The sequence below is a fragment of the Etheostoma cragini genome, chromosome 5, assembly GCF_013103735.1.
Source record: "Etheostoma cragini isolate CJK2018 chromosome 5, CSU_Ecrag_1.0, whole genome shotgun sequence".
NCBI lineage: Eukaryota > Metazoa > Chordata > Actinopteri > Perciformes > Percidae > Etheostoma > Etheostoma cragini.
This window is the reverse complement of record NC_048411.1, coordinates 10,688,817-10,702,355: the sequence shown is the minus strand read 5'-3', so window position 1 is coordinate 10,702,355 and position 13,539 is coordinate 10,688,817. Positions and strand designations below refer to the sequence as shown.

The following is a 13,539-nucleotide window of genomic DNA, read 5'->3' as shown; positions in this document are numbered from 1 at the left end:
GGCTGCTTAGAAATTAAGTGTTAACGAGCAGTTGGACAGGTGTACCTAATAAAGTGGCCGGTGAGTGTATATAGCCAGTGCAGTTATTCAGCAGTAAAATGTTGAGGACCCAAGTGGGATGGGGGCTTAGATGGAAGTTGTAGACAATAATGTTAGCAAAATGTAAAAACTGTAAATTGTCATTCTGTCATTGTGTCCTCAGATGCACCTTTCTAAACTAGAGGCTTTGAGGACCCCTCAGATATACCTGAGACAGGACGTCCTGTGTAAAACTCTGGGGGGAAACAGCTGCCCCCTTCTCACCATCACTGCCATGCCAGAGTCCAACTCCAATGATCACATCTGTCAATTTAGTAAGTTAATTGCTGTAGGTTTGTGTGCATGAATGCATTTTTCTTTTATTTGCTTACCATCACTCTCATTGGACAAAATGTGGGATTCTTGCTTGGCTCATGGATAGTGCACCATAATGAACAAATGAATGAAGGCATTCAGCTAACAGAAATGTGCCTTTCTCATTAATGGTTGCAAGAACATTAAGGTGAATATTACTGCATGAGAAGGTCAAGGCTTGCCAGTGCTTCCCTAATAGTTTTTTTTTTTTTTACATCCACTGTAGTTCACTGACACTGTTTTTCTGCTGTGAACGAATCTGTTTCTGTAATTCCTCTGTTTGTGCCATGATCCCTCTTTCTCAATATCCAGGGAATCGTCCATTGATCTTCCTGTCGGCCAGAGTGCACCCTGGAGAGACCAACGCCAGCTGGGTAATGAAGGGCACGCTGGAGTTCCTGATGAGTACCAGCCCACTGGCAGCCAGCCTGAGAGAGGCCTACATCTTCAAGATCATCCCCATGCTCAATCCTGATGGCGTTGTAAATGGAAAGTGAGTGAAAAGAGTATTGAAAGAAATGAACACACATTCACAGTTTTCAAGTGTGCACACTGAAGATGCATATATCTGCCTAACGTGGGCCTGAATGTTGGTCACAGCTTTATTCAGGTTAGCACACACAACATCTTGTCTTGAATGATTCTCCAGCTGTAGCTCTGTTCTCCTCCACTCTCTATCCTTCCCCTTTTCTGCTGTCTTCTTTCTGCTGTAGTCATCGTTGTTCTCTGAGTGGGGAAGATTTGAATCGCCAGTGGCAGAATCCCAATCCTGAGCTCCACCCCACCATCTACCACACTAAGAGCCTGCTGCAGTACCTTGCACACATTCAAAGGGCGCCATTGGTATGACCTCTAAATAACTGGACTTAGGGAGCATTTTGCACTGCTGCATTGTCTTTCATTTGGGAAGTCTAGATAACCTCTCCTAACATCTCATTAATATCAGTGCCATTTCTCCTGTTCAGCTGTTCACTCTGTTTGGCTGCATGTATGCTAAATTTTACATCAATTAATGACCAAATTGGCATCTATACTACACTGTGTGTTAGTAAGTGAGATATAATGGGATATTGCTCTTTTTTGGGGAGATTTACTGTTCAGAGGCTGACAACTTTGCAACACAAAGCAAGGTGAGGCTGCTGTCCTTTCTCTGAAAATAGACCAGAGAAAATGTCTCATCATGAGAAATATAAGATATCATATCATATCCTATCATGTGAAATATAAGAAGTAAAACTGCAGGCCTACTGAAAATACAGCTATTTTCAGCTATTGCATTGTATTGTGCAGCTATCTATTGTCTGTTTATCTGTTTGTTTGTTTGTTTTTCATTTGTTTTTACATTATTTTTTTTACGTGTATTTATTATTAATGTGTGTGTGTGTGTGTGTGTGTGTGTGTGTGTGTGTGTGTGTGTGTGTGTGTGTGTGTGTGTGTGTGTGTGTGTGTGTGTGTGTGTGTGTGTGTGTGTGTGTGTGTGTGTGTGTGTGTGTGTGTGTGTGTGTGTGTGTGCGCGTGTGTCTGCGCGTGCAGGTCTTTTGCGACTACCACGGTCATTCCAGGAAAAAGAATGTATTCATGTATGGCTGCAGTGTGAAGGAGACAGTCTGGCAGTCCAATATCAGTGCTACGTCCAGTGATTTACAAGAGGACCTTGGATACAGGGTGAACACAAACACACCCACACACACAAATGTGCTGTGCCTGTAACACACACAGACACTCATCCTTACATTAACTCTCTCCGCCTGCCCATCTGTTTCAGATTACTGTTCTCACATCGCTGAATAATAATTACATTGAACTCAGTACAAAGTTTTACAGAAAAGAGATGCTCTCAGAGCAGCTTATATTTACATCAGCATGTCTGTCTTGTAAAGTGTATGCATTGAAATACAATTCCTGTGTCCCCCGCCGAACAACAGATTGTAGCACCACTTTACATTAAAGTATATATTTGTGCACTTTAAAACTGACTGTAATTTATCTTTACTTTTCACTAATTGTGCATATTTTAACATCAGGTTACTGTTTTGAATTTCTTTCTTCCTGTTTATATTCCCCTCTGGGTTATAGCTAAGGATTTTCTTATTCTGTTCAATTTAAATCCTTAATCTATTAGTGTAATATCTATCTTGTCAATAACATGTGTTTCAACACCAGCTCTTATTTGAAAAACATTTTCAAATTTGTTTCACTATAACAATTTTGTATAAGTTTACCTTGAATTTTACTCTGCAAGGGATTAGGACTATAACTTTCTATTCACCAGTCAAGCTGACCAGGTCAATATTAGTTCATTGTTTCTCTCGGCATGTGGAAATGCAAAGTTCACTTCAGGCTACAAGCCCACAGCAAACATGTTGGATAGCAGCAGTCAATACTGCTGCTTTCCCAAGCAACTGCGTTGTACAGAAGCCAGTCTTTGTTGGACACAGTTATTTGTCCCCCTACTTTATCGTCTGCCCCCTGGTGCACTAACACACACCTACACAAAAACACTCAAAACTGTTTTATTGTTTTTTTTAGGCACTTCCTAAGATACTGTCCCAGATTGCCCCTGCCTTCAGCTTGGCGAGCTGTAGTTTTGTTGTGGAGCGCTCCAAAGAGTCAACCGCCCGTGTTGTTGTATGGAGAGAGATAGGAGTACAATGCAGCTACACCATGGAGAGCACGCTCTGTGGTTGTGACCAGGGAAAATATAAGGTAAGTGTGTATTTTATTTTGTTTATAAGGCATAAACAAAAGAAAGACCTGCCTGATCTCATGCTGTTAAATAGTACATTAATACTCAATGTACAATACATATGGAGTATTTAGTGCCTTTATTAGAGAGACAGTAGAGAGAAATTATAGGAAATGAGAGAGATGGGGAATGACACAAAGGTCCACGACTAGACTCGAACTGGGGTCATGGTCCATGGTTCCAGGGGACCCTGCAAGTTCTTATTGCTTGCATATGTAGAAGCCCCAGCGTGGTAAAGTAGGCACATTAGCCAGAGCTGCGCAATTTTCTGACAATAGCCCACTTTTTATTGCATTGGACATGTGTTTTGTTGTGTCCATCCCCTGTAAGTAAGAGGGAGGTGCTCCTATATATCTCCAAATGTCCAGCAGGTGGCGCTGCAGTCCTTTTTTCCACTTTCTTTTTGCGTTTTCTCCTCCCTTTTTATTTGACCCTCTACCTCCCTTTCTTCTCTCTTACTATCTTTCCACCCCAGCTGATTTCCTTCCTTCTGGATTCTGCCAATGTCAACATCTTACATATCTAGAGGTAGTCTAGGGATGCCATTTTGGCACTGATTAGCATCCCCACTGGTTTGTGTGGAAGTGTTTGTCCAGATGTGCAGGAACTAATGTCTACTGAATTGGGGCCGCATATCTCTGTGGCCAGGCCAAGTTTAGATGTTCCTAGCTCTGCTCTGGGGAAATAGAAACATGAAAGTGTTTTGGTGAAGTTGGGGGTGAACTCTGTGTGTGTGTCTCTGAGTGAGTATTCATTTACTGGTATGATTGTCCAGCACTGTGAAGACTTTGTTAGGGTTGGGGGTTTGAGTGCATTTGCGTTTGAATTTGTGCTTCCTGCAAATGAAAAATGATCATGTTTCTACATGAAACGTTTTCTCAGCAACAGCTTTCCAGCATTGCAAATTGGGCTGTTTGAAGATGGACAACGGCTCCATCCCCAGGTTCCAGAGCAGCTATACAAAAAAATCACAGCAGCCATTTTAAAGTAGATTTCTGTTGGACCTTTAAAAATATATTTTTTTTTATCTAGCTGTATGTTGGATGTGTGCACATACTGTGTCTGCAAGTTTGTCTGATTGTGACATTTTTGTGATTGAAAACATTAGTATCTATTAGTATAATATGTCTTTTATGTGCATGCACATGTTCTCTTCAGGGTCTTCAGATCGGCACCAGAGAGCTAGAGGAGATGGGAGCTCAGTTCTGTGTGGCCCTGCTGAGGCTGAAGAGGCTGACGGGACTCCGCAATCACCAACACCTGCTGGATTTAGAGAGCGATATCATTGGGACACAGGCTAAAGTAGTCAGGTCAGTAATGTGGAGCATGCTGCAAATCCTCATCCATGCCCAGTGCACACAGATGCTATGGTTATCCAGAGATAGAGAGCTTTGTGTTAAAGGTTAACAACTCCCACCATGCACAGTTGAGGAATAAAGTCTTTGATCTCGTGGAAACAAGACGCTAGGAGGTATAAGGCGGGCTCACACTACAGATGTCACGAACCAATTTTTTCAAACTTTTTATTTATCCAATCCACTTTATTTATATAGCACAATTTTAACAAACACAAGGTTTCCAAAGTGCTGCACAAAAAGACATAACAGAATAAATAGATAACAATAAAAAGATGTGGTACCCAATCTAAAGTTAAAAGCAATAAAAATAAAATAATTAGAAAAAATAAAACAACTATAATGCACTGCGAGCTTATGGTGCAAGTATACACATGAGATCATATACCTGGTGTTAAAAGCCAAAGAAAAGAGGTGGGTTTTAAGAAGAGTTTTAAAATGAGACAGAGAGGAGGCCGGTCTAACGTGCAGAGGCAGCCCATTCCAAAGTTTTGGAGCTGCCACGGCAAACGCACGGTCCCCCCTGAGCTTAAGCCTAGCTTTAGGCACCGTCAGGAGCAGCTGGTCAGCTGACCTGAGAGATCGGCTGGGAGTGTAGGGGGGCAGCAGCTCTGAGAGGTAAGGTGGGGCATTCAAGGCTTCCAAAGCAAATCATTTTTTAACATGAACCCTCAAATGGATGGGCAGCCAGTGGAGTGAAGCCAAAATAGGTGAAATGTGCTCATGCTCGCTTGTGCCAGCTCAAGACGTGCAGCAGCATTTGTTACTAGTTGAAGACGAGCAATGGAAGAACCACTAGCCCCCATATAAAGTGCGTTACAGTAATCCAGCCGAATGGTCACAAAGGCGTGGATTACTGTCTCAAAGTGTTGTCTCTGAAGGACTGGTTTGATTTTTGCTAGCTGCCTTAACTAAAAAAGTTAGACTTCACAACAGCTTTAATCTGGCTGTCAAATTTAAGATCTGGGTCCACTTTTACCCCTACATTTTCACAATTGGCTGGTGATACTGTGCCAGAGAACCCAGATTAACTAGGGTGATGGGGAAGAAGACATGACTTCTGTCTTGTCTTTATTAAAAGGACAGCCAAGCTTTAATGTCATCTAAACACTGTAGCAGTGGCGTAATAGTAGAAATTTCCAAATATATCTCAGATGATGAGTCTTTTCCGTTGCCAAAAATTCTACCTGAAGAACAGTCAAGTGGTTACAGACTATTTTCCTTCCCTTTTTTTACCTGCACAAATCCCCTACTTACTGCCAGACGTGTTGATTACTCAATGGTGTGACTGTCACTCCGGATCTCCTCTGAAGCACTACTCAAAAAACAAATGAAGGTTTGCATTTATGCAGGGCTGCTGTGGGCGCCATTAAAATTCTCTCAATGATCATGTGTGATAAATATAATACACTCCGAAGTGAGAGGGGAATGGGTATCAACAATTGTCAGTAATGTCATAATTTCTCTAAGAGAGCGTAAAACCGCCATATTTTTCAGGGCCACAGTGAACAGGATGGACAGGAAACGTGCAAACGAGGACACTGTAACTGGAAAGAAAGAAATATATTCAAGGGATCATGGTCAGAGCATGTCCTCAACCACTGAAGTGTCGGTGCATTCAGGGGACGGCAGCATTGAATATGTTCAACTGTAAGACACATACTTTTTCAGTCCAGTACAATGTATTTTATCTTCACATTGTTTAAACCTCTGTTCACAACACAGTTGCTTTGTAGAATCAGTAGTGATTTATTAGAGTTCAAGTTTAGCGGGATTGTTTGGTTTTCACAACTAGACTCTCTCTTTTTCTCTTCTCTGTGATGCCAATCGTGTCGCATAGACAACTCAAATGATGTTGTTCAATGTTCTCAGTGTTTGGCGAAAGTTTAGTTCATCAGAAAATAAATCAATTTTGATATTTATCCTGAAAAAATGCCTATTGTACTCTGGTTTCAGCTTTTCCTGTGTGGGGATTTGCTGTTTTTTTTCAGTTTTCATCATTGTAATTTGAATATCTTTGGGTTTTATCTGTTTATTGGGTGAGGGTACCAACCAAATTACGTCAGTACTACTAAGTACTGATTCACCAAATTGCAGCCCCAAAATCTGAACACAGACTCATTTGAAAATGTTAGTTGCATCCATATGGCTGAATGGCTTCAACCGATGAGCAAGCGTTATGCTTTTACATCCTAACAAACTAAACTGTATTTCGAATCAACTTTATTTAATTTTCCTGTTCGGAAATGTGAGGTCCACACATGAAATTGGACATGAGTTCAACACCGCATATAAATGATTAAACTTGGCCAATCCCAGTCTGTGACCACCAAGGTTTTTTTTTTTTTTTTTATCAGCAGCATTCTCTCCTCCACAGCTTTGTTAAAGCAGTTGGTTTGAAAGAATGGCTTTAAACTCCAAACCACTTAATGCTCCCGTCTCTTCATCTCTGTGTCTCCCAGTCTCTCTCTCCTACTAACCTACTCTACTTTAATATTGATATATTCATTCATCATTTATGGGTTTGATCATTAAGGGACTCCAAAAGTGTTTTGGTTTGCTTGTGTGTGTGTGTGTGTGTGTGTGTTTGCAAGAGTACCCTTTGGGATTGGTTGCTCTCATCCCAGGTTTATGGATTTATGCGTGGCGCTTGGTATGGTACCACTTACCATTTAATAGGTCATCACAAAAATGACATTGTGGCCATTGGGAGGCTTCTCCAAATAACTGGGTGCCTCGGAGTGAGTAAATGGGTGGAGACGGGGATTGGTGTGTTTTTGTGCCAGTGTAAGGAAGACAGAAAGAGATGGGTTTTTTAAGGTAAGGAGATGTGGTGGTTTATCCACATGGGATTGAATGTGTTAGTTAGGGGTTTTTAATCTACAGATATTACATTAGTCTGTATATTAAGATGGACTGTGAAAATGTAACCCAAAGAAAGGAGAGATTGGGTTTGATATTTCTATAATGGCTTGTAATGGTTGACTCACAACTCTCATTATCTGTTTGGACAATATTCTGTCTGTCCCCATCATTACACACACACACACACACATTTACTGTACATATTCTGACGCACAATGTCTGTCTCTCTCCTGCACTCACACACTGGTGAGCTTGGTAGAAGATCATTGCCTGAGCCCCCCCTCCCCCGATCGACTGTCTCCCTGGGATCACATTTCAGACCATTAACACCATTAAAAAGCCACTAAAGCCACTAAAACCTCAAAGAACCAGCAACCATTTAACCATTAAGACCCACAGGAAAAAGAACTGCCACGTTACTTCTATTTTGTTAAGATTTTACATAGATTTAGACGATTGAAGATATGCACCTTTGGCTCTTGGGAGTTTGTGATGTACTTTTGTCACATCTTTTAAACTAAACAAATTATGAATTCATTTTAAATAAAATACATTAAAAATGATTTAATCAGACGTTGTCTAAATGCTATGAGATGTTCAGGCAGAGTTTAAAATATAATGGCAGATTGTAAGATCAAATGCTTCATGTCTTTGTTTGTCAATTTTCTTTTTCTAACTAAATGCAACATAAAACAACGATAACGATCCAAAATAACCTGGCATATTAATAATCCTACATTTTGGATGAGTTTGGTTCTTTGGTTTGTGCTTTCAAGAAATCGGCTCCTTAACTGCATTTTCAAGGGCCGTGAAACCCATTTCAGACGGATGTGTTACTCCGTGAATCTAGAAAGCTCTTTGCTGCCTACAGTGCCTCTGAGTTCAGCTCAGAGTGAAGGACAGGAACATGACAGTTTTGTGCTATATAGTACTGCAAGTGAAGATGTGTATTTCTTTTTAAGAAGTGCTATACAAATGTTATACATTTATTATTAGAGATGTTCTTACACTGATACCAGTGTCGGTATCGCCTCAAAGACCGCCTAAACCGTTGGTATCGGTATTGGGAGGTGCTGGAGTTTATACACCGATTTATGTTCTTTTCCGTTATAACTGACTGGATAAAAAAATACATTTTTGTGGCGATCATTGTTTTTGTTTATGTTCTACAAGGAGTTTAACCTGAACCAGATCGACAACAGAGATAGGAATGATATCCCATCCATACAGGGATAGCAGTATACACGCTGGTATCGGGTCAGTACTCGGTATCGGCCGATATGCAAGTTCAGATATCAGAATCGGTATCTGTAAGCAAAAAAAAAATGATATTGGACCATCTCTATTTATTATATATATTTTCTCAAAATAATGCATGCAGAAATAATAAAATTCAAATAAATCATAGGCATCAATGGTGCATTTGCCAAAGCCCTGACCTGATGGAGGTGAGGAGTTTCGACCGTGACGGGCTTATTCACCTAATTTACTGACAGAGCAACGTTAATGACACTTATATTTTGTTATCCAGCAGCAGCCCCACCACCTATGTGATGGAGGAGGACGAGCCGCCCTTTCTGGAGCCGATAGACTACAGCGCAGAGAGCAACGATGAGGACGTCGAGCCTGAAAACGAGCACGCCGCTAAGGTCCAAGGGAATCCTGACCACCTCGATCAGCTGTCGGACTCCGAGACCAATCACAGGGACCAACGCTGAGGTTTTTATCTCCACGACACCTGGCAATTTGAGCGTATAACCACCCAGGGCTTGGATTGTCAGCTGATCTGAAATTAAATGTTTCACAGGTGAATTAGTCAGAACCCGCTTCTCACTTTCACTGGTGAATAAATAGCTTAGATTTGCACCTGACCTTATTATATAGACACTTTATGATGGTACATGGGCTACAATGAGGTGCTCCCAACCCAGATGGATTGATTTTGTTGGTCCACTGGAGTCAACTGTGTTGCTCAGTGAATGTTCTCACCTTTCGCCGTCATAATATAGCCTTCATGAACTGTAACCCCTGACCTCAGACACCATATAGCCTCTGTGTTTCACTTATAGCTAGCTAGAGCAGCAAACAGCAGGCACCGCCGATCCTTAACTTGAACCCTTGTCCACTCGCTCACTTCTCACAGCCTGTCTCACACTGAAGCTACAAGACAAGGCTGTGGTAGCGTAGTAACCAGTGGCTTCTGTAGGTACTGTGTTTGAAACCTCGCTCACAAATCACCCTGTGTTTGGCTCAAACCGAGGGGAAACTGGATCCCCCCCACTGACCAGCTTAGAGACCCAACCAACCTGCCTTCTTAGTTCCTTTTTCCTTCCTTTCTTTACTCTCATCCTGCACTTTAACCTTTTACTCCTTTTGGTGACACTTCCTTGTGTCCTTCCTTGTTTTCCTCTCTTTTTTTGACTTGCCAAGGTAATGGTGTCTAAATAGGATCAAGGGATGACCAAACAGCTCGATCATAGCTTAGCTGCAAGTTAACGTCCGTCATCCCGAGTGTCTTATGGAGAAAAACCTACTCCGATGTAACTACACTTGTGTTGTGACCTCACTTCCTCTATTTAACCCACTCCCTCTTCGGCAGTGCACGTGGTCGGATTATCCATGTGCTGTTTGCCTTGCTTTATCACAACCTGAAACTATTGAGATCGCAAATGTAGAATGTTCACGACTTTATCCAGAAAAACCATAAATGAGATGCCGATATAAACACACACCACAAACTAACACAGGTCTGGTTGGAGTTCCTCAGTCGCGTACAGCGTTAGAAACATGAAGATGGAATGTAGCTGTTCTGTGTTTTCATTGTTTTTATTCTAGACAGTATTACAACGTTAGACAAAGCGATAACAAACAACACATGAGCTGCAGCAAGCAGAAAACCCTTTTGCACTTTGGATAAGCACTATACACAAAACAAAGAGAAACCAACTGAATGGAATATCACTTTACAACCGTTTGCAAACTCCAACTTGAGTCACCTCATTAGTTGAAAGTTCTCAGAGCCCAGCCCAAAGCTGGTGGGAACATTGCTGTGATGCTGTGTATGTTAAGACTGGAATATAGTTTCCTTTTTATGTGTTCCTCCAATCTATGTGTACATTTTGTGGATTTGCTGAGGAGACCCTTAAAATCAGACGGTGCTTTGAAATGAGAGTATGAAGTAGTTTGATTAAGACTTTTTGTTTTATAGAGATAAGGTACGTTTGTGTTGCATTTGTAAAGCTAGAGCATGGCTATTTTCAGTTTTTATTTTCTAATTTATTAAGCATTGTTTTCTGGAATGTGTGTGTGTGTGTGTGTGGATTTTAACCTATTCCATTATTCAGCTCAGCTAATGCTCTTACAGTGCGTTTCTTCTTTCAACTTGATCATCCCCTCTCACTCTCCTTTACTCCCCACATAATTTACGCTCTCTCTCCTTCCCTTTAACCTCTTTCCTTCCCTTGATTTCTAACAACTTATAAACCCAGGGAGGTTGTCGTTCTGGGCGTGTGTGTTTTAAGGATAAATTATGTGAAATAATGTCATGAGAATTTTGTGTGCTGTTATGTTTATTTTCGTCAACAGCTGGCTACTTTTGTTTTATGTTTGTTTTGAGGTAAATAAGCAGTGATGGCGACAAATTTTAAGTTGGGATTGTAACAGAAAATTGAAGCGTGAAGACATGGGAAATAAAATGTTAATGTGGTAAACTGTCTGCTGTATTTTGTTTTTCTTAAAGTCACTGATGAGGACCGTTCTCTCAAACTTGGTAAAGCGACTGTATTGGGTTTATAGGGAGAAAGAGCTGTGACTGGTACTCAAAACTAAAACAACATAACAGGGAAAAATGTGTCTCTTACAATCTGGCTGTTATTTTCATAGTTTCACCCTCTGACAGTGGTTTAGAGATTTTTTATTTTTTTGTGGTTTTCCCTTTTTTTAATTCATGACAGTGAAAAGGTGACAGACAAGGTGGGAGAGAGATGGGATGACACGCAGCAAAGGGTCGGATACGAACCCGGGACGCTGCAAAGACCTCAGCCTACATGGAGGCACGCGCTCTACTGGGTGAGCTAGAGGTCGCACCAGGGGTTTAGACCATTTGATAAAACTGGATTTTGTTTAAACGGTCCCAATACCCCGTCCACTCTCTTGTAAGGTTCCCTTTCATTGCACCTTTCTCTCTATAGTAACCTGGTGAGAAACATGTTTGCATACCAACTGGGATCAATTGGCAAAAAAAAAAGCATAACTTAGAAATATTTTTAGCGTGGGTGTGCAGGGAACAGGGTTATGTTTAGAGAATAGATATAGTATAACCAATGAGATGCTAAGTTTATTGAATTTATGTTTTTTTTGCGTTAGTGTCCATATGTACATCCAAAACACTGCTGGTCGGTGTAATTGCTCCTCCTGTCCGTACTGAAAAGAGCTTTTCTTAAAGCCATTTTAGTGTTAATGAAAGGGGACAAAATCCACATTCAGCATTCTGGGACAAAAAGTAATTTAAAAACTAATGAGGCTTCAGCAGTGTTACCTCCACCAGCGCCGGCAGTGGAAATAAGGTCTGGAAACAAAGACAAATGTGACACAAAACACTAACCATGGAAGGTAGTCACTGCGTTTAGCTTACTCAAACAGATGAAGCCTCATGTTAGGTGCTGCTGAAATTTAAATCACTTCATCATTTATTTACAGCCAGTGTAGACAGGTGGAATAATTACAATGACCAATAACTTTAAATATACAGTACATATGTGCATATGAGTATTGTTTGAGGACAGTTTGAAAAAAATGTGACTGCCCTTTTATTACTGTCTCAGGTAAAGTCACTAATTCATTTGTAATAATCTATTGATCTATACAGCGGGTGAAATAAGTATTGAACACGTCATCATTTTTCTCAGTAAATATATTTCCAAAGGTGCTTTTGACATGAAACTTTCACCAGATGATTGTAAGAAATCCATACATACAAATAAACCAGTTCAGAAACTAAGTTATGTGTAATATTGTAAATGTGCTGTATTTGTATAGCGCTTTTTGTAGTCTTAACGGCTACTCAAAGCGGTTTTACATCATACAGGATTCATTCATTCACCATTCACACACATTCATACACTGTGGCCGAGGCTGCCGTACAAGGTGCCACCTGCTCATCAGATAAACACTCACACACATGCACACTCCAATCAATGCGCAGCACTGGAGGCAACTCGGGGTTCAGTGTCTTGCCCAAGGACATTTCAACATGGGACTGCAGGCCAAGGGATCGAACCACCAACCTTCCGATTGGCAGGCGACCGCTCTACCACTGAGCCACAGCCGCCCCAATACTATGTATAAAAAGCCTTTGTTGGTAATGACATCTTCCAGACACCTCCTATATGGAGAAACCAGTCGCATGCATTGCTCTGGCGGGATTTTTGGCCCATTCCTCCACACAAACAGTCTTCAAATCTTTCTGTGGCCTCTTCTACGAATCTTTAGCTTCAGTTCTTTCCATAGATTTTCAATGGGATTTAAGTCAGGTTTTTGGCTGGGCCATTCTGGCAGCTTTATTTTCTTTCTTTGAAACCAATTGAGAGGTTCCTTTGCTGTATGTCTGGGATCATTGTCTTGTTGAAATGTCCACCCTCGTTTCATCTTCATCATCCTGGTAGATGGCAGCAGGTTTTTGTCAAGAATGTCTCTGTAAATTTGGCTATTTATCCTTCCTTCAATTATGTGACGTTTGCCAGTACTATCTGCTGAAAACGACCCCACACCAAGATGTTCCCACCTCCAAACCTCACTGTTGCTATGCTGTGTTTTAGGGTGATGTGCAGTGCCATTTCTCCTCCAAACGTGGTGTGTATTATGGCATCCCAACTCATCTGACCACACTATATTCTCCCAGTATTTCACTCGCTTTTCCAAATGTTGTGCAGCAAACTTCAAACGATCTTCAACATACTTTTTTTCCAGCATTGGAGTCTTCCGTGGTGAGCGTGCATATAGGCCACGGCAGCGGGTGAGCGTGCATACAGGTCATGGCGGTGGGTGAGCGTGCATACAGGTCATGGCGGTGGGTGAGCGTGCTCACAGGCCATGGCGGTGGGTGAGCGTGCTTACAGGCCATGGCGGTGGGTGAGTTTGCATACAGGTCATGGCGGTGGGTGAGCGTGCGTACAGGTCATG

General features: G+C 41.4%; 1 protein-coding gene across 4 annotated transcripts in view; it reads left to right on the top strand.

The window, feature by feature from the left end:
* agtpbp1 (ATP/GTP binding protein 1) overlaps window positions 1–11,069 on the top strand; it is a 31,228-nt gene extending 20,159 nt beyond the window's left edge. For 3 of the 4 annotated variants that reach the window (XM_034871093.1, XM_034871091.1, XM_034871095.1), the window contains 7 exons: window positions 203–353; window positions 706–886; window positions 1,107–1,236; window positions 1,927–2,058; window positions 2,923–3,099; window positions 4,298–4,449; window positions 8,891–11,069. In XM_034871093.1, the coding sequence (XP_034726984.1) occupies window positions 203–353; window positions 706–886; window positions 1,107–1,236; window positions 1,927–2,058; window positions 2,923–3,099; window positions 4,298–4,449; window positions 8,891–9,077 (1,110 nt within the window). In that variant the 3' untranslated portion in view covers window positions 9,078–11,069. The remainder of the gene's footprint in view (window positions 1–202; window positions 354–705; window positions 887–1,106; window positions 1,237–1,926; window positions 2,059–2,922; window positions 3,100–4,297; window positions 4,450–8,890) is intronic. The other variant, XM_034871092.1, reaches the window with a different exon arrangement.
* The last annotated feature ends 2,470 nt before the right edge of the window (window positions 11,070–13,539 follow it).